Below are 27,952 nucleotides of genomic sequence, written 5' to 3'. Positions count from 1 at the left end.
GGCGGTGCAGCCGCGGTCCCCGTCTCCTGGCCGGCCCTGGGTAGCCGCAGGACCGGTGCCCGGAGCCCGGTGGGACGTTAGCCCGGTGGGACGTTGGCGCAGAACTCTGTCAGATTCGGGCCTTCCCGCCTTCGCCACCGCGCACCCAGCCTACCCTTTGGCCTATCTTACTTCCACTGTATCCTTTATCTGAAACGAAACTGAGTGTCAAGAGAACTAACTTCCTTCTAGAATCAGAAACTTACTTTCCTTGTCTGAAGAGAAACAAGAAAAAGGAGAAAATGTAGAGAGAGAGAGATTTTGCAAAGCTGAATTTAGATGAAGGGGATAATTACCCTCGGTTTTTGTTTTGAGGTGGGTTAGGAAGGTGGTGGTGTGATTGCTTGAAAAGAGTTGCTTTTTTGTTTGTTTGTTTGGTTGGTTGTTGTTGTTGTAAATCAGCTTCCTATAAGTAAACAGCATGCTATTAGTCCATCAAATCCAAAGTCTCGGAACTCGTTTGATACTGAGCTTCAGAGGAATGAGCTGTTAGCTAATGTAATGAAACCAGCGTCTATAACCCAGTTTTCTGGGTTTCCTGGTTTCCAAGAGTGAGTGCTGTTTTCCTACAGCCTCTCAGCTTTTATCTTTGGGCTCTGCAGTATGTGTTCATTTTCTGGCTAGAGTGACCTGTCTGATACTGGGTTTCCATGTATGTAAAAACGATTCAGTTTGACATTTGTAAAGCCCGGAAGTGTTAATACTAGTGTACATTTACCCTTCTCATTACTACATGCAAGTAAATGCAAGTAGACTGCTCTTTTTCTTTAACCTTATCTTGCATGGACACCTAATTAAATATACTTTTTTTTCTACCTCTTGAACCAAGCAAACACTTGGAATTTTTGTTTTGTATGATGGAGTCTCACTATGCAGCTCTGACTGGTTTGAAACTGTGTAGACCAGGCTCTCCTCCAATTCATGGAGATCCACCTGTCTCAGCCTTCTGGGTGCAGAGATGGAAAACATCACCATACCTTAGTGAAATGTTTGATTCATAAATTTATTTTTTATTTTATTATTACCTTTGATATGTTGAAATTCAGGCACAGGTTGAATATTCTTTATCTAAAATATTTAGAAATACAAGGCTAAACACAAAATTTATGTATGTGTCATGTATCTCTTGTATTTTCATGTATACTTATACATGTATATTTATATTTTCAGTGTGTCTGTTTTTGACTGTCATCCATCCCATGAGATCAGCCATAGATCCACAGTGGCATCATGTCATAGCTCAGAAGTTTTGCATTTTGGAACATTTGGACTTTGGATTTTTGGAGCACAGATGCTTAACCTGTGATGAGGTTTTGAGTGAGGCTTAGAATTAAGTATATGTATTTAAGGAATGTTAAGTACACTGATTTTTTTTTTTGCCAAAGCTAATACACTTCTAAATACTCCAAGAGTGATCAAGTAATTTATGAAATGTGCTTTTTCTTCAACTCTTGCTTTCAGACTTGTGATTTTGCTTCATTTCTGGCCACATGTCCCCACCATGCTTTCCTGTGGACATCTGTGGCGAGACAGTATCCTCAGAACTAGATATGAAGGCTCACCTAATTGTTCACATGGAAAACGAAGTTACATGCCCGTTTTGCAAGTTGTCAGGTGTAAATTATGATGAAATGTGTTTTCATATTGAAACTGCTCATTTTGAGCAGAATACACCAGAAAGAAACTTTGGGAAACTAAATGCAATACAGTATGAAAATCCAGACAGCCAGAATACCACCCTGCAGAGGACAATGGAAGTTCATTCAAATATTCATTCAGCTTGTGCATCTAATTTTCCAAAAAATTCAGCCCAAAGCATTCCTAAAGATGGGACTTTACAACATGAAGCTTTTCATACAGAGAGGATAACTGAATCTAGACAGTACCTGAGAAGCCCAGAAAACCAGTCTGGATTGTCTACAGTACCAGGATCAATTTATGAAACAACTTACAGTCCTCCTGACTGTCCCTTTTGTGGAAAAATAGAGGGGTGTAGTCAAGATATGGAGACGCACGTGAAAACAAAGCACGCCAGTCTTTTAGAAACTCCATTAGAAGGTGAAGTGTTTAATTCATTTAAATTGTTATGAAAACAATAGTCTTGGTTTAATCTGTGCTATCAAGCTGACTTGGTAACTGCTACAAATGTGCTTTTAAGATTCAATTTCTGACATCTTATTCGGTTGCTTTGAAAATATATTCTCAATAGAATCCTTAACTTAAGCTGTTTTCCACCACTGTGTCTTACCTTTTAATTTTTGCAGGATTTACATTTCATTTGTGTTTGCTTTCCATATATTTCCCACAGTGGCATTTTTTTTACTCTGAGATAATAAAGGTGTTCATTTATATTTTTGTTTCCCATATTTTAAATTCATTTGAATTATGTATATGTTGTATATGCTAGTGTATATTTGAGAGTTTGAGGAAAAAAATCTTCTATTGACTCATAATACTTTTCAATCACTAATATCAGAGAGGACCTTTTTTGACCTTTCTTTTCATTATTTCTGTAGGCATTCTCATTGTATTTTTAAGATTTTTATTGTTGATGTGTGTGTCTGTGTGTGTGTGTGTGTGTGTGTGTCTGTGTGCAGGTGCCCATGGATTCTAGAAGAGGGAACTAGAGTTATAACTGACTGTGAGTCCCCTAATGTGAACAGTAGCTTTTAAATCCAACTAAAGGTTTTTCCTTTTCACAAAAGGTTAGAAAGTAGTAGAAAGTCTTTGATGTGCCCTTGGTTTGTTTGTTTGTTTATTGAGGCGGGATCTCACTGTATAGCTGTGGCTGGCCTGGAAATTGATGTGTGGACCAGGCTGGCTTTAACTTACAGAAATCTGATTGCCTCTAGCTCCTTAGTGCCATGATTAAAAGTGTGCACCACTATGCCGGGTGACATGTTTAATACTAACTAGGAAAACATTTTACACATATGATGAAGTTGCCAGATTGCACATAGTCCTTGGCATGGGGTGAACAGTTTAAACATTCTGCAAATTAAACAAGCATTTCTATGTCTCTACCACAGACTGTCATCAACCACTCTACGACTGTCCCATGTGCGGGCTTGTCTGTACAAATTACCATATTCTCCAGGAACATGTGGATTTGCATTTAGAAGAAAGCAGCTTTCAAGAAGGTATGTTTGTGTCTAAAAGTATTTTAGTTTCTACTCCCTAGAATTCACGTTTTTTTTAGGTTGTTGATACAATGAAAGAAGTCATACTATTTAAAAGTGAATCTGCTCTTTAAATAGTCCTCATGGAGGTACACTGCTTTACTGAAAGTTACTTCATAGAAAAGTTTTACAGAATGAACTTTGGAGACACCATTCAAACCAGAGTTTGATATCCTGAGCTTTGCTTGACATGGATAATGTACACCATTTAAAATAATGCTTTGTGAAGTGTTTGCCATTTTAAAGTTTTTATTGGCAAAGTAAGGCCATTCTTTCATTGGTTTGAAGTAATGAAGTTAGCATTTAGCTAGCAAAAGTTTTGAACTAAGAAGCTGCCAATTTAAAAAGCTAGGCGAATTTATGTGAATCTTACAACTATTGTGTGACAAACTTTCCCTGAGAAGACATAGCCCACATGTCTACTTACCCCAGATAGGGAGCCTATGACAGACCAAAGTCCTGATACCACCAAAGTTCACCAGAATTCAGTTTGATGAGTCATTGAGTTTTCTTGGGGTTACTTACAGGAGTATGGGTGAGGAGTTACTTACAAGAGCAGAAATGGCTCAAAAACAGCTGCATCACCCACCCTGTCATGTGGGACACTTACAAAATCTGGGAAACCTGGAGGACACTGCATAGCATTCAGGCAGCTCACCAGGGTGAAGGGTGCTCTTTTCTAGAGATTCAGCTGGTCTAAATCCCTCCTAGGCAGCCCAGCTAGTTTCTGCCTGTGTGGACACCATGCCATAATGTTGGATGTCATCCTCAGGAATGCCATATCTCTCTTTTAAGATGGCGTCTCTTACTGTCATGGAGTACATCAATAATGCTAGATCCCAGGAATGTTCCTATTTCCATTCCCTTGTGCTAGAATTACAAACATATACAGCCACACCCACAAGGTTTACATGGTTCAGAGGACTGAGCTCAGTTCCTTGTATTTGTAAGGCAAGCACTTCACTGGCAGAGCTATCTCCCTGGTCTTGTTGTCTGTCTCTTTAAACAGTAACATTAAATACTTCTTAGGGAGCTTTGGAAGTGGAAGGATCTTGTATGAGTTTCAAGGATTTACAGAAAAGTAAAGTAGCCTCTAAGAGAAGTAAATTGTATTCTACTCAATCTTAGTATTTGAGGATATATAGATAACATAATAAAATGGGAGTTTTAGTGTTCAGTGATTTACTACCAATACCAGTGATCTCTATGCATCACACACCTCCTTTATCTCTCACTGCAAGAGAAAAATTACTAGAGCACTGATGGCAGACTGTTCCTCTTCAGTGGTTCTCTGCTGCCTGCTCCAGTTGGTATGTCATTGCCTTTGTTTAGGGTTCCTGTTTCTGTAATAAAACACCACAACCAAAAGCAGCTTGCAGATAAAAGGGTTTATTTTATCTTACATTTCCAGGTAACAATCACCACTGAGGGAAGTCAGGGCAGGAACCTGTAGTTAGGAGCTGATGCAGAGACCCTGAAGGTGTGCTGCTGACTGGCTTGCCCCTCCTGGCTAGATCAACCTGGGTTCACCCAGGACCATCAGTCCAGTGGTGGCACCACCCACAAGGGCTGGGCATTCCAACATCAGTCACTAAGAAAATGAACTACAAACTTGCCTACAGGTCAATCTTTTTGTTTTTTTGAGACAGGGTCTCACTGTGTAGCTTGTAATTCACTTTTGTAGATCATGCTAGAACTTATAGAGCTACACCTGCATGTGTCTCCCAAATGCTGGGTGGGATTGAAAGCATGTAGTACCTTACCTGGTCTACAGGTCAATCTAGTTTTTTGTTTTTTTTTTTTTTTTCAAGACAGGGTTTCTCTGTTGCTTTGGGGCCTGTCCTGGAACTAGCTCTTGTAGACCAGGCTGACCTCGAACTCACAGAGATCTACCTGCTTCTATCTCCCGAGTGCTGGGATTAAAGGTGTGCACCACTGCCGCCTGGTTTATAGGTCAGTTTTATGGAGGTATTTTCTCAGTTGAAAGTCCCTCTTGCCAAATGGCTCTAGCTTGCATCATCAAGTTAACATAAAACTACCCAGCTATCTTTTTTTTTTTTTGAGTAAGATTGTAAGGGAATGCTGTGAAAGGGTGAACCTTTAAAAGCTGAGTGTCTGCTAATTCTTCCTTTATGGATAGGCTTTGTATTGGCGCATGTATTCTATAAACCAATGCAGATAATCTTTGGATATGTTCAAAATCAGTTGTGAATTACATCACCAAGAATATAAGGGAGCCTCAAATAGAAAGATGTAGCAACAACTGGGAGGTTAGGAAGAAAAAAAATGTTCAGTTTTGGAATTAAATAATCAGGTTTGTGGATTGTAATGTCTCTGGATTGAGGAATACCTTGAAGATTGTTAAACTATTCTATGTGTTTCTCTGTGAATGTTTCCAAGGGAAATGTGTATGTGGGCAAACTGAATAGAGAAGATTTATATTCAGTGTCGGGAGGTAGCATCCAGTTTAGCTGGATTCTAGATGGACCGGGACAGTTGTAGAAGGGGCAGACTCACTTTGGCTCTCCCTTCTGGACTGGGACTTGTTTCTCCTGCTGCTGCTCTTTGCTTTTCGACTCTAGAAAGAGTATTTGACCTTTGGACTCTGGAACTCTTGTTAGCATCCCTATCAGAAATCTGAAGACTTTGACCTCAGACTGGGATTCTATCCTTCCCAAACTGGTGCTGGCATTTCCAGCTTCTTGGTCTGACTCTCATTACTAGTCTCTGTTTCTCTGACTATCAGGAATGTTTCACCTGTATCATTATGTGACCCAAACCCCTCATGACTCATGATATTTAATGATGTTCTCTTTGTGTCTTTCTCTCTGTTTTTCTGTCTCATTCTGACTGTATGTGTGTCTGTCTCTGTGTGCCTGTGTGTGGTGTTTCTGTCTATCTTGCCCTTAGTCCTATTTCACTGGAAAACCCTGAAAAATCAAGGACTCTAAGAAACAAGATACTATACAGAAGCCACTAATAAGAGAATCTTCAGTTTCTCTGGGAAAGAGGAAGCAAGTCATTATGCTATAAAATTAACTTGTTTGGGTAAAACTAACTGTAATGAAATAGTTGGAGCTAGTGAATGTATAGTTTGTATTTTTTATTACTTTCTTTTTTTATATTTCTTTCAAAAGTGAATCTCCGTTAGTTGTATTCAGAGCCATCAATGAAAGTATCCACTTAACCTTTCAATTTTTTTTAGATCAGCTGATAATACTTCATAAAACTGTCAGGAAGATGATATCAGTTAGTCAATGAGAAGTGCTTGTTGTAGCCTGAGTGCTTAGTGAATGTTGCTTGTCCTCTCTAATAGGCATGGACAGAGTCCAGTGTTCTGGTGATCGAGAATTAGCTCACCAGCTTCAACAAGAAGAAGACAGGAAGAGGAAATCTGAAGAATCAAGACAAGAAAGGGAAGAGTTCCAGAAGTTGCAGGTACAAAAATTAATAACAGTTTTATTGAGTAGAGTTCTTATTTCCCAAATATATTTTATAGATGTTTACTTATGTTTGAAGATATGACTCCACCATTAAAAGGTTAAAACTCACAGCCCAAAAGATTTCTACCTAGCCTGTCTATGTTATGCTAAAAAATGCTTTCATCTGTGTACTCTATAGTTTGTTGGGGTGGGGAACACTTAAAAGTGGCAGTTCTCCAAAGCTGGAAGATATGTTAGGAGTGCTTGCTGCTCCAGCACAGGGCTTGAGTTCATTTCCCAGGCCCAACTTCAGGCAGTTTATACCTGCTTGTAATTCCAGCTCCTGGTGATCTGTTCCCCTTACTTTCACAGTCACAACCCCTCCCCCAATAAATAAGGAAAAGGAAGACAGAAAGGAAGTGTAGCTGCTCTTGACTGTGTGTGTGGCACAGCCTTCAGTCCCGGCATTAGGAAGACAGAGGAAGGTGAAAGAATCTTTTGAGTTTGAGGCCAACCTGGGAACTATCTCAAAAAACCCCAAAACAGAACACAACTGTGTAGACATCTGTTTAGATACAAGAATAATCATTTCAGATAAAGTATGTGAAAAATTTTAAAGAAAACAAACAGAATTTTGTTTTCATTTTTCTTTCCCACCTGTGTTTAAATGAAGAATCAAAATAAAGTGTTTTGTTCCACGTTAGGTAGCTATTAGGTAGAAAAGTGTGCATGTAAAACTATGCAAATGATGGGCAGATCATGACACTGTACTGAGACTCTGTCTGTCTGCTTAAAGTTAGTATCTCTCTCTTGAGTGAGATTTCTGTCCTTCCTGGTTCCCACAGTCATTAAGTCCCAAAAAAATCATACAAAGGTCTACATTAATCATAAATTGATTGGCCCATTAGCTCAGGCTTCTTACATTAGGCTATTATTCTTATCTGTGTTAGCCACATGGCTCAGTACCTTTTTCAGCAGTGTAGTCACATCTTACTTCTTCTGTGTCTGGACAGGGCTGCCGAGGGAACTTCCCTCTTCCAAGAATTCTTCTGTTCTCATTGACCTGCTTCTACTTTATGAGTGAATATATCTGAAAATGTTCCCTAATTTACATCCATCTGAAAGCCTTTTTTCTCAGACATCATACACATAACTATTTTTCCTTGAACTATGTTTTGGAAGATCTAATTTAGGATATTCACCACTTCTCAATTAACTAGTTATTCATTTATTTACAAAATGTTTTTCATATCAGAATTGAGACAAATAAGGAAAATTGTTTTTTTCAGTCTTTTTTTTTTACCTTGCATGCTAGTTGTACAGCATTCCAGTTGTAGTTGTCTATAGAAACAACTTAAGGGAAGGATGACTTAGATGTTTTAGACCATCATGATAGGAAACACATGGTAAGGGCATTCACATGACAGTGAGCCAGAAGCTGATGGTGTGAGAATCGGGCCAGAGAAGCATAACTTCCCATTCGTCCACAATATCCCCAAATAGCACCTTGGTCTGAGACACAGGTATTCAAAATATAGCCTGTTGTTTCCTGTTCAAAATATAATACCATAGAAAAGTCCAATTACTTTTGAATATCAGCACTAAGAAAGTACCTAACATTTAAAGAGCTTTGTTACTGTATTAGTTACTTGCTGCTGTGATCAAATGCAGAACAAGAAGTACCATAAAGGAGAGGCATTTATTTGCCTGACAGTTGGAGGGGATGCAGTCCATTATAAGCAGGGAAGGCATGGGAGGGAGAATGGGAAGTAGCTGATTACACTGCATCCACACTCAAGGAAGCAGCAGAATGGTTACAGGTTTCAATTCACTTCATTCAATGTGGAACCCTAACCAATAGGATGGTGCCCTACACATTCAAAGTGGGTTTCCCATTCAATTAACCAAATCTATAAGCTCTCTCATTTTGACCGGGTTTTTTTTTTTTCATGTTTTTTTTTTAATTTTTTTTAAAATTTTTTATATGTATGTGTGTATGTGTGTGTGTTCTTGTGCCCAGTGTCATAGAATATATGTGGAAATCAGAGAACACCTTTGGGGAATCAACTCTCTTTCTCCACTATGAGTTTCAGAGATCTAATTCAGGTCATCAGCCTTGTATGGCAAACACTTTTCCTCTCTGGGCCATTCCACCAGTTCTCCATGCTGATTCTAAATCTCTTCAAGCTGACAGTCAAAATAAGCCATTTCAACTCTGCCATTTGTCATTGACATCCAAACACATCACTATTAAACCGTAGTTTTCCACCCCTTGTCTTGTGACTATCCATCATGGACACAAGCATTCATTCCAACCTCAGAAGTCCCCATGGTCTTTAACAGTGTCAACACTGTCTTAACTGTAAATTTCTATAACATTAAAAAAAATCATGTTATCTTACAGTGTATAGTGCATTCTCTTTGACTTCAAAAGATCTCATAGTCTCTAATACAGTACTGTTCAAAAGTATAAGTTCAGAGTCTTTTGTGAGGATCATACAATCTTTCAGCTGCAAGCCTCTATAATATTACAAAACAAGTTTCATGCTTCTACCATATGATGACACAGAGTGGATGTTCTCATTCTAAAAAGGAACAATGGATACACAGCAAAAGAAATAATCATATTAAAGCAAAACACAGCCCAGCAGCCCGAGCACCGGATCCTGCAGCTCTGTGTTAGGCATCTTGGACTCTTGATGGAATCACTGAGCTCCAGAGGGCATAGGTAGTCCTGTCTCTCCAGCTCTGCTGCCTATAACATTAATAGCCTTTCTTTTGGTCATTTTCACTCTGTGCCTACAGCTTTCCTCAGTAGATGTCCAGTGCTTTTGTCATCTCCAGCATCCTACGATCTCTATTACAACTTCTGCTCTACCTTCACAGCTTTACTCATTGAGCTCTTGGGGCCTCCTTGGTAGGACTGTGCTGTGGAAGGACCCTGCCACACATTTGTGGCTTCAGTGGTTCTCTAGAACCATGGTGCAAGACCCAGTGAGTCTTGCACCTTTCATGCCTGCAAGATTGGTATCACTTTGACAACACTCAAATTTGGTTACTTTCTTGGGATGGAGCCTTGCCCCTTGGACTATAGCTACATTTGACCTTGTGTGTCAACCATAGAAAATTTTGATTGTGGGACCGGTCAGTGGCATTCTCAGTTTAGACCCTCTTTTCAAATGAATCACTCTTTTCATTAGAGTCTTTAGTGGATATAATTAAGGTACCTTTCCTGTTGTCACAGGACACATTTCTCTCTTTTGTGTTTATCTATTTAACAATTATCTTAGTCATTGTTCTACTGATAAGAGACACCATACCAAGGCAACTCTTATAAAAGAAAGCATCTAATTGAGGCCTTGTTTACAGTTTTTCAGAAGGTTAGTCTATTATCACGGTGGGGAGTACATCAGCAGGCAGGAAGACATGATGCTAAGAGTGGGAGCTGGGAATTCACCTTGATCAGCAGGTAGCAGGCAGAGAAAAAAAGCCTGGGCCTGGCATGGACTTTTGAAACCTCCAAGTATACCCCAAATGAGACACTTCCTTCAACAAAGCCATGCCTGCTCCAAGAAGACTATAACTCCTCATCCTTCCCAAACAGTTCTACTAACTGGGGACCAAGTCTTCAAACATAGAGCCCATAGGAACCATTCTCACTCAGACTACCACAACAATTACTGCTGCTTTAAAAAATAAAAATTATCTGAGGGTGTGAGGGTGTACACATGCTGTGGCAGACCTGTGGTGGGTGTGAGGGTGTACACATGCCATGGTGGGTCTGTGGAAGTAGGAAATTTTCTGAAAGTTGGCTCTCTCCTTCCGACATGTGGGTCTCAGGGTTTGGAGTTAGGTAACCAGGTTTCAGAAGCAAATGTCTTCACCCACAGAACTATCTTTCTGTGCAGCTGCTTTCATACCTGCTTTGTCTATAACCTTCACACTAACTTTACTACTTCATATTTTCAGCTTTCTGGTCTACCTTGTACTCTACTGTCGACCTGCATAAGGGTTATAGCCTGTAATCGTGATGTAGTCTGAATATTATCTTATCTTGAGATTTCCTTACCAATCCATTACATCTTCAGCCTCTGAAGTTCTTAGGACACAAGCAGAATGAAGCCAGATTCTTGCCAGAATGAATCCTGAATGACTTCTAGCCCAGTTTGCCTCTTAAACTTTCTCAGTCAGGCCTCCACTCTTCACATTTTCCTGGCATTCTGGTCTCCCCACTCTATCAGAATGGCCTCTTAAGCCCTGGTTACAGTATTCTAGGGCCTTTGGAGCCTGGAGTTCCAAACTCTTCCACAGTCCTCCTCATAAACAGGTTCCAACTGCCTAAGAACTCCCTGGCCAGGTTGACTACAATAGAAGCCCACTCCTTGGTAAGCTTTTTTAGACCTTACTTGTTGCTTTGATCAAATAACTACAAGAAGCACTTTAAGGAAGGAGGGTTTAAGTATAGTGTGAGGAAGAATGCTGGTCACATTGCATTTACAGCCCAGAAGCAGGGACAGATGAGCTACTTTATCCTTTCTATTCAGTCTGTGAATAGCTATGGGATGTGCCATGTTTAGGGTGGGTTTCCTATCTCTCTTAGCTCAATCTAGACAACCCCACAGACATACCCTTAAATGTTTCTGGGGTAAATTTAAGTCACCTCAACCCTAATAATCAAGATTAACCATGGCAAAGATGTAACTTTGTAAGTTGTTTAGATCTCAGGAAGTTTATCCATAAGGCATTTTATACATTTGAGTGTCTCAGTACAATTTGCAAAAACACAGCTCACTTACTCTAGAGCATGATTGAGTGATTTGTGGACAAAGTGGGACTTTGTGGATGAGTGTTGGGACAAAATTACAGACTATATCATGAGAATTCTGTCTTTAACAGAAAGATAGTTCTTTCATTCCTATACTAGAAGGAAAGCAACTAGTTGTTTCTTAGAGCTACAGAAGCTTACAGAGAAATATCTAGTTACTAAATTATGGATGTATGGTTTAATACACTTATTTGTATGAAAAATCCATAAGCTAGACTATTTCAATATACATTTCTCCCAAAAAAATAAGTTGAAAGTTTCCATTTGCTTGAGGAATGGGGTGTAAAAATAAGTTATTTGTTTTATGTTCATTAGCGGCAGTATGGTTTAGATAATTCTGGAGGATACAGACAACAGCAGCTACGGCACATGGAGATAGAAGTTAACAGGGGAAGAATGCATCCCTCTGAATTTCACAGCAGAAAAGCTGATATGATGGAATCAATAGCTATTGGTATTGATGATGGAAAAACGAAAACTTCCGGTGAGTGCTTGAAAATACAAGTTGCAGTTTACTGTTTCATGTGCCACTGGAGTAATAAATTTAATGCTGCATACGTCACTAAGGTAATACAGTCGTTTGAATTTGCTGGATTTTTTGTCAATTTTTAGTTAATGTAGTTTGAGGTGAGATTGTATGCTCACATATTTTTTTTCCAAAAATTTTAAAACTAAACTCCTTTTTTATGTTAAATAATTCATTTAAAATAATTTAGTTTCTCTTGTATTAACTAACAGCAATGGGAAATGAACCTTTAGGTTTTTTTTTTAAAAAAAAACATTTTATTAGCATATGTTAAGGTTTATTTGGCTTTGGTTAAGTGTTGCTTGTAAGAACATAGATGAAGGACCCGAAAAAATATGTGTGTTTCACCACTTCCCAACCCTAGTAACCACTATCTTCCTGTAGATCTGAGGGAGGTGAGGGCCTTACAAGCTCCCCTCCTGTAATGGTGTAATGTCTATAAATCATCAGAGATGAGTGTGTCCTTGCAACCATCCCTCTCCTCTGTGACAGAGTGTTGGTAACCTGAGTACTGTTCAGATAGGCATTGCTACTTAGGTTAAAAGCCAGAAACCCTTCCATGCCCCCTCTTCCTTGATATTTCCTGAGCCTTGGAGGGGTTAATGTAGATATCCCACTTAGGATTGAATATCAAATAGTCATTTATTCTTATTAAATTATCTGACCAGTTCATGACACCCACTGCCAAACATTAATCTATGAATGTAAATATAAACATTTAGAAGGCAATTTGATTGGCATAGGATGTCAATTTGGCAAACTGTAATAGCTTTCCCACTAGGGCTGACGATTTACTTACCCAGGGGCCTTTTGACAGTGTTTTCAGCATCAGATGAGACTTCCCTCCCATACATATACCATTAATCCAGTCAGAAAATGCTTGGTTCCCCAAAGCACTCACACCACTGAACCCTTAGCTGAAATTATGGATTGTTTGAACACAACATAATATAAGCCACCTGCAAAATTTTACATCTTTTAGAACCACCTTAATGAAAAAAAATCATAAAAGCATTTCTTTCAGGTTGTGGTGGATTTCAAGTTGAAAATATTGTAAGTTCAAATAACGTTTTATATGTGCCTAAATTACTGGACACCATAGCTTACCAAGATGTTACACTGTGTTCTTTCTCCAGTTGCCTTCCTAATGTGGTGGCTGACTGGAGACACTCTGTAGAAAATGACTTACTACATATCCTAGCCATAACTCGGAGCACTTTAATAGTCAAAGTATAGTTTCTGCTGACCATATTGCTTTTGCAGTAAAGTTTTAACAACAACAACAAAAGCCCTGTTGAACCATAAGTCTAAATTCCATCCTCTAATAGTTTAAACCCAGTATCTACAGCACTATTTCAACATATTTTGAGTATTAAGAGGGGTTTTTTTCCATAGTGATATGGTTATCATGTTCAACTCACAAGAACAATTAATTGAAATATTTTATGTTCTTTGTATAGTCTTCCATATTTGTTATATATTTTATACTTTACAGCATATTTCATTAAATATGCAGCAGTTCAAATGCTCAATAGCTTTGTGTGTGATGGCCAATCTATTGCTCATGACATTTTTGATACTAAAAGCTTTGTATACATCATTTCTTCTGGACCCAAATGAACATTTTTATATACTTGATATTTTCAGTATATACAATTTTTCTAGGACTTGCATGTTCCACTAGCTGTAGAGCTAGCTAGCTGCTGTTAACAATCAGGTGTGTCTTATTCATGATGGTAAGTTTTCTGGCAAGTTTGTATTTTTTTCTTCCAATTATGTCTTTGTATGTTTGCTAGGGTACTACCACAGTTTATATGAAAGATTTGAAGTTCCATGACTTGATATTTTTTTAAAGACATGATTTCACACGTCTAGAGAGATGCCCTAGTATTCAGTAGTATAGAGAACATGCTGCTCTTTGAGAGAACCCAGGTTCAACTCCCAGTACCCACATGGTACCTTACAATCCAGGAGATCCAGGAGAGATATTTTTTTAAAAGACATGATCTTATTATATAGCCCAGGTTATCCTGCAACTTTCTTTGTAGACCAAGCTGGTATTAAACTCACAGGGATCCACATGTCTCTACCCCTGCACCAGATCTATATATGGATCTTTAGGTAGAAGTTTTAAATTTGAACATAATTGAATTTTTTAGTTGATTTTTTTTTTTTTTGGAGGGAAGTTAGAGGCTCAGTAGCATAGGCTGAACTGGAACTCATTTGTTAGCATGACTATCCTCAGACTCTTAGCATACCTCCGCTTCATCCTTCCAAATGCTAGGATTGCAGTAGTGAGCCACAATACACAGCGGATCTATTAGTTTTTGTCTTCATTGTGTGTGTTCTGTTTGTCTTAAGATGGAAGGGTTTCTTTAAAGATCACCAATGTGCATTTCCTTATGATTCTTTAAACATGCTATTTTATATTTTTATTTTAAAAATGTTACAGGTATGGAAGTTTCACCTGCATATATATCTGTGCACTGCTTAGATGCCTGGTACCCATATAGACCAAAATTGTCCATCAGATACTCTAGAAGTGGAGTTACAGATGTTTTTAGCCACTAAATGGGTGCTGGGAATTGAACCTGGGTCCTCTGGAAGGGTAGCCGTGAGACAGCTCTACAGTCCCTATATTTTTTATTTTTAATGTATCTGGTATTTGTTTATTAAGAAGTGGGCATGGGGACTGAAGGAAAGCTGGGGATCTGGAGGTTTTCCCACATTTCTAACAATGTTCCATTTGTAAGCACCTATATATAACAGAACTAGTTTCTCTAACACCATGTATTGACACTTTTTTTCCTGTGGAAAGATGTCAGATCCCCTGGAGTTTGTGGTACAGGTGATTTTGAGCTGCCCAGTGTGGGCACTAGGAATTGAACGTGTGTCTACAAGAGTAGCAAGTGTCCTTTTCTGCTGAAGCATCTCTCTGGTCCACAGCAGAAATTATTATTTTTTATTTTTGTTAATTATGAAAGTGTTTATTAGAGAAGTCATTATTTAATACCCTTTTTTATATTTACATCTTTGTTATTTTTAACAATAAAGTGTATTTAACAAAAGGTAGCTTTTTTGGAAAATAAAGTAATTTAGGATTTAAAAAAATGCATGTTGTAAGGAAAAAATTCTTTAATATGGTTGTATGATATCATTGCTAAGACAAAGTTTGCCAGGAAATGAGGTATTTCAGTCTTACATCTAACAAGCATGTCATATGTATATGTATATATATACATATATATATGATTTTATTTTATTCTTATAGGTTTTCACTCTTTTCATTCTTAAAGTACTATCCTAAACCTTGATTCAGTCTGAGTCCTTTATCTTTCTGTTGCTAGAGTGTCTGTTCCATATCACTTCATCATTGTTTCTCTCCATGCATAAACTTACTATCCAGTCACAAGTCATTTTTGTTGTTCTTTTTCTTGAATGTGAATTTTGTTTAGGTATTATTGTTTTAAATTTATATCAAATTTTTGCTCTTCATGATACTGGGCACAGCTGCAGCTATGGTAAAATGATTATTTTGAATTAATATTTTTTTTAATTTGTCTCCCTAAAGACATTTCCATGTATTTCATTCAAATAAAATACATATAATGACTTTTATTTTTTCATACCACATGCTGTGAGAAACCATGAACTACATAAAAGGCACCACTGCCCATTATCATCCGAGTTTTTAAAGAAGACAGAATTTTTTACGAAGAACTATAATGTTCTGTGACACAGTGTGACTAGATAATAAGTAGGGGTCATGAAAAAATAAATTTTCTGATTGTTTTTGTAGAATCCGAAAAAAGTTACTTGAAAGTGATGTTTGGTTCTTCCAGGATTTTTAGAATTCTAAATAGAAGAATTTTCTAAAAGGAAGAATCAGATGTAAACTTGTCCAAATACCTTGCTTAACCAAATTCTAGACATTAGTCTAGGGTCATGTTTCTAGAAATATTGTCATATTTATCTTTCTTTGCATAGCACTTACTATCCTGTTTTTTATATAAAGTACAGTACTGAAGTTAGATTATAAACTCATTGGCAGAATATTCGATTGTTAGGTCAAGAAAACTAAAAAGTGAGGGTCAGATGCAGGACACTGGCTTCAGCTTTCTATATGGCAGATTAGTACTAATGCTGTAGACTAGCAGGAGACTTACACTTTCAGGGGAAGCAGATTGACGAAGACCAAGCAAGCTCTAGTGGTTCATGTAACAAATGGAAAGACAAGAAGAGTGTTTGTTCTATAAGGGTGAGTACTCTTGTGTCCCAGGCTTTGCAGTTGAAGAACTTAAGGATGCAGACAACTTCAGGTCAATGCAGGGAGTACTATTTGAGTATTAGAAAACATGGGTTTATTTTTGACATCAGAAAACTTGGGCTGTGGGGCAGTGAGAGCATGTGCTAAGGTTGTAGTGCGAGAAGATTAATCAAAAGTGGACTTGGTAGGTTTTTCTGTGGAGCTTGAAGCTGATGTTAGACATGAACAGCCATGTAATGGAGATAATGAATCTTCTTAAGTATTCCAAATCTCTTCTATTCTAGGAATTATTGAAGCCCTCCATAGATATTATCAGAACACTGCCACAGATGTGAGGTGTGTGTGGCTCTCTACAGTGGTGGACCACTTTCATTCATCCTTTGGGGACAAAGGTTGGGGTTGTGGTTATAGAAACTTCCAGATGCTACTTTCATCATTACTACAAAACGATGTGTATGGTGACTGCTTGAAAGGTATGTAAAGTTTATACATACAGAGGGTCTGGCCAAGAAGTGTCTTAGAAACTCTGTGGGTTCTTAGCAGAGTACATATTACTGTATTATTGTTCTGCATATAGTACCTGACCTTGTGACTTGTTTGCTTACATGATTCCAGGTATGTCCATTCCTTGTATTCCAAAAATTCAGTCCATGATTGAAGATGCATGGAAGGAAGGTTTTGATCCTCAGGGAGCCTGTCAACTTAATAACAAATTACAGGGAACAAAGGCCTGGATTGGAGCATGTGAGATTTATACACTTCTGACCTCACTGAGAGTAAAGTATGTACCTGCAAACTCCAGTTAACATTATTGCATTCATTTTCAAATTACCAGCATTAAATTCAGTCAGACTATCCATGCTGTGATAAAATGTGCTAATGAAAGAAACTGAAGTGAGGAAGGTTTATTTCGGCTTATGTTTCAAGGGACACAGCCCACCTTGGTGGGGAAACAGAAGGTGCAGAAAGTAGACTGGCTGTCATATTGCATCAGCAGTCAAGAAGCAGAGCATCTGTAGGAAATGGGAACCTGCTATAAGGTTCATGACCTGCCTTCAGTGATCTCCTTTCTCCTGCAAGCCTCCACCCCCTAGAGTTTTCACAACCTTCTCAAATAGCTTTTCCTGCTGAGGATCAAGTCTAATGTGAGCCTACAAGGAACAGTGCACATTCAAAGTATGGCAGAAACCATTAACAGTTTTTTATCTTTTTTAGATTTTATTGCTATGAGAGACAAGGATGCATCGTTTGTGCCAGAATTTAAAATAATCAAGCTCTTAAATGCTTTTGGTTATGCTTTATAGAACATATTTTTGTATGGCATAGAAGTGAACCTACTTCAACAGTCTGATTTAGTCACGATGACTTAAAGGAAGCGTGCCACCATAGTCTGGGCCAGACAGGAAACACTGGGTGGTGAGGGGAGAACTCACATGTTCCTATGCTGTTCACCAGTATTGTCTATAACAGGAACTGAAAAAAAATCAAATATATTCTGAATATTTTTATATTTCCTTATTTATTTTTGGAGTAAAATATTTAGAATGCTTTTGATGTAAAAAATGACTACTACTGAGGATTAAAATCAGAATTAAAAATTTTTCTTTTAAATGAAGACATACAATAACTTGATTGAAGTTTTTAATGTATTTTTTGTTTACACTTTATAAATTAGCCGAGTAGAAAGACCTCTGTAAGAAGTTGTTTTCTTTAAAAACAAAAACCATGAAAGTTATTATTTTACTGTTTTTACGTTATATGTATATGTGCATGTTTGTGTTTATGTGCACGTGAGTGTGGTGCCTTTGGACCCCCTAGAGCTGGAGTTAACAGGCAACTGTGACCAAATATGGGTCTTCTGCAAGAGTAATGTGTGCTTTTAAGCACTGAACTATTTCTCTAACTCCCTACATTTTTATTATTATGCATGTGTTGGAGAGTGTCTGTGGAGGTCAGAAATCTAATGTGTGGAGTTGATCTCCTTATCTTCCTTGGTGTGGGTCCCAGGGATTGAACTCAGGTCACCAGGCTTTCAAAACAAACATCTTTACCCATGGAACTATCTCGGCAGCCCCAGGGATACTGACATTAGAATAAAAGTTATTGTATCCCAGATTATAACACATGGGTTTTAAAAGTCCAGCATGCTTCTTATTTGCTATGCAGGGAGCCTTTTTATGTAAGGAAATCATTGTAATCTTTAGCTCATTCATGAAATATGAGTGGTGATTTGAGGTATTATTTTCCCCACAAAATGATAGTTTTTCTAAATAAAGGGTTAAAATTTATATTTACTTTTTTCTTCATAGGGAAGTTATCAATGCATAAAATTGTTCTGGATCAAGATTTTTTTTCTGCAAATTACATTTATGTAAAAATTTGTAAAATATTCTCTAAATTATCCTCTTTGTCAATTGTTTAGGTGCCGCATTATTGATTTTCACAAGTCAACTGGTCCTTCGGGTACACACCCTCGCTTATTTGAATGGATATTGAACTATTATTCTTCAGATAGAGAAGGGAATTCAAAGGTTGTGTGTACATCTAAACCTCCTGTCTATCTCCAGCACCAGGGTTAGTAGATCATACACATAACTATCATTTTTTTTTTTTTGGTTTTTTTCAAGACAGGGTTTCTCTATAGCTTTGGGGCCTGTCCTGGAACTAGCTCTTGTAGACCAGGCTGGCCTCGAACTCACAGAGATCCACCTGCCCTGCCTCCAGAGTGCTGGGATTAAAGGCGTGCGCCACCACCGCCCAGCATAACTATCATTTTTAAGACAGCAGATTGACTACTGCTTAAGGAAGGTCAAGATTATAATGGTAGAGGTGACCGGGTGGGGGGGGGGGCTGTTGTGACAGGTTGTCAGAGTTGCTTGTCATTCTGGTACGTTCTTGGGTGACACAGCATCTTGTGGTGCTTTTCTGGTTCAGTGCTCTCATTATCCATCGCTTTCCTTCTTCCAGTCTTTCCTCATTTGTCACTATGTTAAGCCTTTCTAGACTGCACTTATTTAAAATTGCGAGTGTGTGTGTGTATGTGTTTTAAACACACAGAAGCCCACACAGAGACTGCAAATGTATATATAGTAATAAGTGTGTATAGATGTGAGATATTAACTGTTATTTATACTTTGACCAGGTCATAGTCGAACAATTGTTGGAATTGAAGAGAAGAAAAACAGGACATTATGTTTACTAATATTTGATCCTGGGTGTTCTTCCCGAGAAATGCAGAGACTGTTAAAGCAAGACATAGAGCCTGGTAGTCTCAGGCAGCTGCGGAAATCTGTGGGGAATCTTAAACATAAGCAGTACCAGATAGTAGCAGTAGAGGGCGTCCTTTCACCAGAGGAGAAAGTTGTAAGTATCTGTATCAGGTGAAGTCACTTAAAGTTTTAGTTAAAAATCAACATTCTCTTTATCTCCTCACAACTCGTTCTATTTCATGAAATGGCAAATACATTTATCTTTGATATCTCTGGATTTCTGAAATGGCCATTTTTAAATTTAGATATTACCTAAATGTCTTCCAGTTGCTTAATTCATTTTCATAAAATATTTAAGTTTGTAGTTTTACCTTTTGATATCAGGTAAGTGATCAGTAACAATAATGTGGTTATGAAAACAATCTGTAAGTAACTCGGGTGGTCTTACTGTTTAGTACATTGGATTCAGGAGCTATATCTTATTCTTTGGCCTTCTGAGTATACTTAGTTCTAGAACAACTCTGGCCTTTATCATTTATAGTTAAGTGATGAGCTCCAAATTACTGAAGAGTTTTTAGACATTAGAAAACCTCCACTGAGGTTGTAAGCTGCAGTGGCATCATAGCACACTAAGCCTAGACAATGCATGAGATCCCAGAATCTTAAGATTTTATTTTTGATTTTAATTTTTAATTGCTTGTATTTGTGTGTGCTTAAGTGTGGTATTGTACATAGAGTGCAACACTCATAGAAGCCAGAAGAGGGCATAGATACCATGGAGCTGGAGTAGCAGGTGGTTGTGAGCTGCTGCATGAGGGTCCTGGGAAATTTATTTGAACCTTCTGCAAGAGCACTCTGTGCTCATAACCACTGAGCTCGTCTGCAGCCCTGGTGTGGGAAATATATGAGAAAACTAAAAAGAGCACTTATTTGAGAACTTCATATTTGTTTTCCTCTAAAGATGAGATAATACTCGAGAGGGACATGGGAAAGAGCAGGTTCAAGGGAAAGGAGTCAGATTTAAAAAAGAAGCTGGCTAATCTCAGCTTCTTAACTGAGGATAGAAAGACAAGGATTGTTTGCTGGGTTACTCAATTTAAGTATGCTTTAAAAGATTTCTTATCAATGTCTTTAATCCCCAATTACAAACTTATTTTTAGTCCTAATACTAGTTTGGCCAGATAAATGTAGAGTTCATTTTAATTCTTGTTATGGGTTTTGATGCTTGCTTTCCAGTGCACAGTAACTTTTGAGACTATAGTGGTAACCAGGTGTTGACTGGGCTCCAGGTGAATAACAAGTTAACTGGCTTTTATGTTTCCAGTTTTGGATAGTGAGTCACTGTTGCTGTTAGAATACTAAACATGTCTTTTCTGTTCTTTACTTTTGAGTTTGTTCCTTTGGGACTGGGAGGGTTTGTTAGATCATAGCTGTGCCTTTAAGAATTACCGCTACTAAGGGCTTTACATGTATCAATGTGTATAACCTCACTGTAAGGTAAATGGATATTGTTCCTGTGTTTCAAGTGAGGACACTTACAGTGAGTAGTGAAGTCAGATCTTCAATGTAGCAGTTCATCCAGCTCTTGGTCCTGTGTAGCCTCTTAAAAAAAAACTTCTTTTTAAGAAGTTTAACAAAATCAATTTTTCTTTTTAATATTTCTTACATGTATACGATGCGTTCTAATTATTCTCACTACCTCCACCTTTTCTGCTCTCCCCACACCTGTAACATGAGGGCTGGCTTCTTGGGGTTTCCATCCTGCCTGGTACCCCACAGCCGGCAAATCCCAAAGAGAAATCACACACAGGACTCCATAAGGTTATAAACTGATTGGCCCATTAGGTCAGGCTTCTTGTTAACTCTTATAACTTATGTTACCCCATTATCCTTATCTACATTAGCCACATGGCTCTGTACCTTTCGCATCTGGGCAAGTTACATGCTGCCTCTTCGGTGGTCTGCGGAGGAGTGGAGAGAGAGCTTCCTGTGTCCTAGAATACTCCCAGTCTCTTTGCTCCACCCCTACTTCCTGTCTGGCTTTCCCGCCTATACTGCCTGCCTGGCCAATCAGCGTTTTATTAAAATATGATTGACAGAATACAGACAATTCTCCCACACCATTCCCCCCCCCCCCTTTTTTTATCAAAGGAAAATACCCATAGTCCATTTGTTGGGAATGTGGGCCTAGTATTTCAGGCTACTTCCTGCTGGTTGGGGGCGCTGATGATCTTATGGGGACTTAAAGAAAATTTAGAGTTATAATCAAGTCCTGACTGAAGTATCCTGTGAGTCTTGATCATCTCAGGCAGCAGTCTTGAATCTGTTCTGGATGTAGAACTCTGTCATCTGGGCCATCTGTTCCTATTGGAGATTTCTCAGGTGATCTTCCTTTCTCGAACCTGATTTTTCTTAACTCAGAATGAATCCACAGCCTCTCATTTTCTGTGGAAACAAAAGCAAAATCTCTTCTCCAAAGTAACATACATTTTGACTTCAGTTTTAAAGCCAAGGTATTTTTCAAAATACCTATCTTGGGTTAGTTTAGCAGCATTTATAAACAAAAGTCTTTTAGCAGCTGTTGCTCCTTCCTCAGCATTCAGACAATTCAAAGAGAGCATAATAGCATACAGTATCAAGATTCTCTGTGTATTTTCCATCTTTATGCAACTTTATTTCAACCTCTGTTTCTTTTATTTTTACTTTTACTTTTCGAGACAGGTTCTCTGTATATCTTTGTCCTGGAATAACTCTGTGGTCCAGGCTGTCCTTGAACTCACAGAGATCCTCCTGTCTCTGCCTCCCCAGTGCTTGGATTAAAGGCATGTGCTACCACACCTTGAACTCACAGAGATCTGTCTCTGCCTCCCAGGCATTGGGATTAAAGGCGTGTACTACCACACCTTGAGGTCACAGAGGTCAATCTACCTCTGCCCCTTGAAGTCATAGAGGTCAATCTACCTCTGCCTCCCAGGCATTGGGATTAAAGATGTGTATCACCACACCCTACTTCTCTCTTTCTTTTTTATTTTTAATGACTTTAACCTTTAGCCTGCATATATTTTTAACACACTGTAAAATATTTAGAGGTTTTCTTTGTCTTTGAATCTCTCTTTACTGTATATCTCTCTTTTTCTGACCACATGAGTCTTTAATGGGTAGGACCAAAGCCATGGCTTTGACAGTTAGACCCAGCCCATTCCTTAGCTTTCCAGGCTCATGGCTGAGATACCAGCCAGAGCTGTGTTCACTGCCGCAACTCTATGGTGTTTCAAGGTCCTTGCTAGCAAGCAAACTGCAGCATTCTGCTCACAGACCACACTCAGTTGGACTGCCTGCCTGAATGAGTCAGAGATTGCCCGGGCAGGACAGCCCAGAAAGCCGGCATTTTAAAACAGCGCAGCTTTTTTCCTGCTACAGCTGAAAATTGAAAAGCATGCATTCAGCTTTTCATCAACACCGTTTAAGTATTTCGTGGCAGGACCTCTTAATGAGCTGCAGAGTTTTGCAGCTAAAGCTGAGTCAGGAAGCCTCTCTTAGATGAGAGCACTTGCTTGCCTCTAGCAAGCAGAGCAGACCCGAGAAATTGCTGCTACCAACAAAACATGCTTTACTCTATTTTTTCCCAAACTTTCTCAAGCGTTCTGTGGATTCAGTTATCCACGTCTGGGCGCCATATGTAGTACGAGGGGCCGGCTTGTTGGGGCTTCTTTTTAAAAAAAAAATAAGAGGGAAATGGTACGGGAGAAATATCTGTATTCTGTCAATCATATTTTAATAAAATGCTGATTGACCAGGCAGGCAGTATAGGCAGGAAAGCCAGACAGGAAGTAGAGGTGGAGCAAAGAGACTGGGAGTATTCTTGGAAGCTCCCTCTGCCAGTTCTGCCCAGACCACCGGAGAGGAAAGATGTAAGCTGCCCAGCTGAGAAAGGTACTGACCCATTATGACTAACATAGATGAGAATAATGGGTTAATATAAGCTATAAGCGTTAACAAGAAACCTGAGCTAATGAGCCAATCAGTTTATAATCTTATGGAGTCCCGTGTGTGATTTTCTTTGGGGTTTGCTGGCTGTAGGGTACCGGGTGGGACAGAAACCCCAACAAGCTGGCCGTCACACTACACACACCCCTATCAACTCACTCTTAGTTTTGATTTTTTTTTCTCATAAGAAAAAGAAAATTGAGACAACTCTTACAGTGAATCCTTGACTGACCTGGGACTCATTATATAGACCAGACTGGCCTCAGAAATCACAGAGGTCAGCCTGCCTTTGCTTCCCAATGCTGAGATGTACTGCCTTATTAAAACTATTAAATTATGTTTATTTTTATTTAAATTTTAGTGTGTGTGTGTGTGTGTGTGTGTGTGTGTGTGTGTGTGTGTGTAGGTGTGTGTAGGTAGGCATTCAGAAGTTGTTTGTCTCCTTTTACCATATGAGTCCCAGGGCTTAAATTCAGTTCACTGGGTTTGGCAGGAACTGCCTTTATCAACTGAGCCGTTCCACTGGCTCCTTTGTCATATTTTGGTAATAATTTACTTATTATTCACAAGGAGAGTTTGGCATTCAAAACTTTATTTTTGAAACTATCTTATGATGCTATAAGATATTTTTTCTGTGAATATATTTTGAGTAACTGCTTATTCAAGACCTGTCTAGATATTTAAGGTCTTGTTAGTTGAAAGAATAAATACTTTCTAATTAAGGTTAGTTAAAATAATAATTAGATAAGTATGTAACAACCTTTAGTCATATTCTCATTAAAAAGAAAAGGAAAACTTTAAAAAGGTATTTTTATATTTGTGTGTGTGTGTGTGCCTGTGTGCAAATCACGTGAGTGTTACACCAGAACATGGCGTCCCCTATACCTAGAGTTGTGAGCCACCCAGTAGGGCTGTTGGGAACTGAGCTTACGTCTTTTGTAAGAACCACATCACCAAACACTGAGATGTTTTTCTAGAAACCTATTTTCACTTAAAAAATTTTTGGACTGGAGAGAGAGGAGGAGAGGGAGTGGGGGGGGGGGGGGGAGAGGGAGTGGGGGGAATGGGACGGTATGGGGAGGAGGGGAGGAAGTGGAAATTTTTATAAACAAACTAATTAATTAATTAATTAAAAAATAATAATAAAAAAATTTTTCAAACCTGGCCCAGGTTGCTCTTGAGTTCACTGTGTAGCCTAGGTTAACTATGAACTCCTCATTCTCTTACCTCATCCTCATGGATTACTAGCATTTAATACTGTGCCTAGCTTCTCTTCACATCTTGATAATAGTTGCTAATTTACTTCAGTACATTCTTAGTTTTTATTTGGTTATTTCAAATTTATCCTAATTTGTTATTTATCCTAATTTGTTTAGTTTAGCTGAGTTTAATATGCTTTAGTTTGTAAATCAAATTTGGAAGGAGTAGAAACAATCAAATTTTCCTTTATTCTTTTAATATTTTATTAACTCTATGAATGTTTTATATATGTATAGAATGTATTTTGACCATGGTTTCCTCCTCTGTTCCTCTTAACTTCTCCCAGATCCTTTCCCACTAAGTCCTCATCATGTGCTTTATTTATTTTTTTTTCATAACCCACAGAGTCCAATTTTGCTCTCATATATTCCTGGGTATGAGACCAGCTACTGGAGCTTGGTCAACTTACGAAGAGCTACACACTTAAAGAAACTGACTCTCCCTCATCCAAAAGTCAGATACAGTAGCTCCTCTGCCAGCCGTGGTACAATTTGAATACTAACTCATAATAAACAAGGGTTTTGTTGTTGTTGTTTTTGCTTTTGAGACAGGGTCCTGGAATTCACTATGTAGATCAGACTGGCCTTGAAGTCACAGAGATCCATCTGCTTTTTCCTCCTGAGTGGTGCTCATAGCTCTGTCTTTCTTTTCACTTCTTATTTGGTCCCCTGGTGCTCCTCAAACCCCCTCCCATCTATATCATTATGAGTCAGCATTTTTACATTTGACAGAGTCCACCAGAGAATAACATTTTATTTCACTCTATTTTGCCTTTATCTAGAATTTTCTTCATGACTTGACTTGTTAAATATGTATTACTATTTTTTTTTAACTTTTAGATCATAATTTTCCATTAGGACTTCTCATTGTTATCTTGAAAAAAATCCAGGTTTTATTGTCTACATTGAAATGATAAGATAAAGGGTTGACACAATGACTCAGCTGTCAAAGATACTTGGTGCCAAGGCTGACAAACTCTAATTTCAGGATCCACCTGTTATAAAGAGAACTGACCTCTATAGCACACACACACACACACACACACACACACACACACACACACACACACACACAGATAAAACAATACATGTAATTTTTTTTAAAAAAATGATAACATAGTATATGTAATTAGTTTCTAGGTTATAATTCATTGCCTGTTTTCTTCTTGATTTTTTTTCAAGGCCAGGAAACAAGCTTCTCAAGTGTTTACAGCGGAGAAGATTCCTTGAATGAAATATTTCGGTGATTTTGTACTTATCTGTTTTTCTGATATTGAACTCTGATATGGTCGAAGAATTTGATTTCACTTAAGTCCTTGGTATAACATTTAAGTTATAAGTGCCTGTTAAGTTATACTTCTTAGAACTTCATTGTATGTAATTAGTTGAATAAAATATCTTGTTTGCATTGTTGATTTTGATTTCTTGTCCATGTCTCACAAACTTGTTTTATAGTTTATAAGCTAATGGATTGGACCATAACTGGTATGAGTTACTCTTAGTACTTAACATCTATTAATACATTTAATTTTAAAACAATTGTTTAAGGCAAGCACTATTATTAACTCCATGAACCCAGATGCCTGAGAAATTAGCGATTAGCCCAAGAATATTACAAGATGGAGCCCACGGCCAGCTTACTGTATTTTTCACTGTTGTGTCAATCAGGCCTTTATTGCTGTGACAAGCACTCAAGCCAATTCAAGGAGGAAGATTTCTTTTGCATCAAGGTTTCAGTGTTGGGTGGTCTTACTCTGTGGTGAGAACACCATGGCTGTAGTCTGCTGTAGTGCTAGGGCGGAGCCTCTGACTCATGTGGCCAGAAGGCAGAGTTGAAGCAGGAAGAGGCCAGGAACAAGCTATACCCTATGTGACATACATCTCCAATAGGGATATCCGATAATCCACCAATTGACTGATCCACTGACAAGGACTTCTGGTCCAGTCAACTCAATAACTGGATCTACCAGTTGAGTCCAAACTATGGGCACAAATGAGGTGGTTTGGGGGATGGTGATGTTTTTGGGGGGCAAAGCTTCTGTTATCACAAAATGAGTACCTCCTTAATGTGTAGTGATCACCTTAATATGTAACAAGCTCGAAAACCAAGGATTCTCTTGTTAAATATTTCCAATAACCTTCCATCTCTCCTGAAAGCCTGTGTGCCGTGGCCTATAGGAGTATGTGTGTGTACATGAGAATCTTATCATTCTGCTCAATAAACAAAGGAATTGTTGAAAGACTTAGAAATTCACAGGAGCTGTGAGTAACTTAGAAAAATGTCTTAGAACCAAATCAATTTTAGGTTATAGTTTGGTGTCAATTATTAAAGCAGGAACAATCAAGTTATAATTGTAGGATACTCAAATTTCAGATTACAAACAGAGCACATCTGTTTGGCATAAAGCAGCATAGAAGTCCCCATAGGGAATGGATACTGAGCTATTTAAAAAGGTGTTCATTTAAAAAGCAAAGCAAAAACCTGTGTGAAGTTTCTTAACATAAATTTTAGTCATCCAGTCTTCCTGTCTTAATTTGTTTGAACATTGAAGCCAAATGCTCTAACCTTTGCATGTGTTTGTATGACCTAGTTCTTTCTTGCTCGTTTGTAAAATTCAGCCTGTAGAAAAGCCAGTGAAGTCCTTAATAAATGTATATTGTTGACGAGGTCATGGTCATATCAAGGGCCAATACTTCAGCCTCATTGGAATGGCAGAACTTTCCTTGGTGAAGCTCAGAGGGGCATCAAAGCCTTTCCTAGGGTCTGAGTGTGAATGCTGGCTGTGAGTATAGAACATATTCCCTGTAGCTTTCTCACTGCCCCTCTCTCACAGCTGATGTTTATGGTATGGAGACTGATATCCTACAGAGACTTTTATGTCTACTAAGATTAGTCAAACCTGCCTCCTTATTCAGGTGTATATAATCCTGCCTCCTGCTCTGGCTGTATGCAAAAACTCTGGCTCCTTGTTCAACTGTGTACAATAAAGCCACTGAGATTCAGGGTTGCTGAGGATTCTCCATCAGAGAGCCCAGTTTTCCTGGTCCAGTTTTTCTGTGTGTCTGTGTGTTTGTCTTTTCTTTGTTTCCTCACCTCTGTCATATCAATTCCTGGAGCCCTGACACCATCCTTCCATACTATCCAGCCTCTGCTTGCCTCTGCAGGCTCAACAATCACTCACCCGCCTGCCCTGACAAGTACCTTTCACTGGAAGTTGCATTTACCCTAAAATCCCTTT

The 27,952-nt window shown here is 38.5% G+C and overlaps 2 protein-coding genes across 6 annotated transcripts in view; one reads left to right on the top strand and one right to left on the bottom strand.

The window, feature by feature from the left end:
- Positions 1–10,866, bottom strand: part of Kpna5 (karyopherin subunit alpha 5) — a 66,319-nt gene extending 55,453 nt beyond the window's left edge. For 2 of the 3 annotated variants that reach the window (XM_085690162.2, XM_048425535.3), the window contains exon 1: positions 10,710–10,866. The gene's annotated coding sequence lies outside the window, so the exon portion shown is untranslated. Of the gene's footprint in view, positions 1–7,943; positions 8,190–10,709 lie in introns of all 3 variants that reach the window. The other variant, XM_085690157.2, reaches the window with a different exon arrangement.
- Positions 40–26,126, top strand: Zup1 (zinc finger containing ubiquitin peptidase 1). 3 transcript variants are annotated; one of them, XM_087910941.1, is made up of 10 exons: positions 40–178; positions 1,501–2,097; positions 3,069–3,179; positions 6,535–6,656; positions 11,781–11,949; positions 16,543–16,731; positions 16,874–17,039; positions 18,681–18,832; positions 19,401–19,621; positions 25,896–26,126. In XM_087910941.1, exons 2-10 carry the CDS (start codon positions 1,530–1,532, stop codon positions 25,941–25,943), a joined length of 1,746 nt encoding a protein of 581 aa, XP_087767067.1. In that variant the 5' UTR covers positions 40–178; positions 1,501–1,529; the 3' UTR covers positions 25,944–26,126. The 3 variants fall into 3 exon arrangements, with proteins under 3 accessions (XP_087767067.1, XP_087767062.1, XP_087767069.1); XM_087910936.1 differs by lacking the exon at positions 40–178 and adding an exon at positions 214–354 and having other exon boundaries at positions 1,210–2,097; XM_087910943.1 differs by lacking the exon at positions 40–178 and adding an exon at positions 217–354.
- Positions 26,127–27,952: the final 1,826 nt, after the last annotated feature.

This window comes from Myodes glareolus, chromosome 1 (assembly GCF_982192425.1).
Source record: "Myodes glareolus chromosome 1, mMyoGla1.1, whole genome shotgun sequence".
In the NCBI taxonomy this organism is placed as follows: domain Eukaryota; kingdom Metazoa; phylum Chordata; class Mammalia; order Rodentia; family Cricetidae; genus Myodes; species Myodes glareolus.
This window is presented reverse-complemented; position numbering and strand designations above follow the sequence as displayed.

What these genes read in the sequence shown, in the direction of transcription:
- Zup1 (XM_087910941.1), top strand. Translation starts at nt 1,530, where the DNA reads ATGTCCCCACCATGCTTTCCTGTGGACATCTGTGGCGAGACAGTATCC. An exon ending in TGGAAAAACGAAAACTTCCG is followed by an intron (nt 11,950 to 16,542) that starts GTGAGTGCTTGA and finishes CTTCTATTCTAG; the next exon opens with GAATTATTGAAGCCCTCCAT. An exon ending in TGTCTATCTCCAGCACCAGG is followed by an intron (nt 18,833 to 19,400) that starts GTTAGTAGATCA and finishes TACTTTGACCAG; the next exon opens with GTCATAGTCGAACAATTGTT.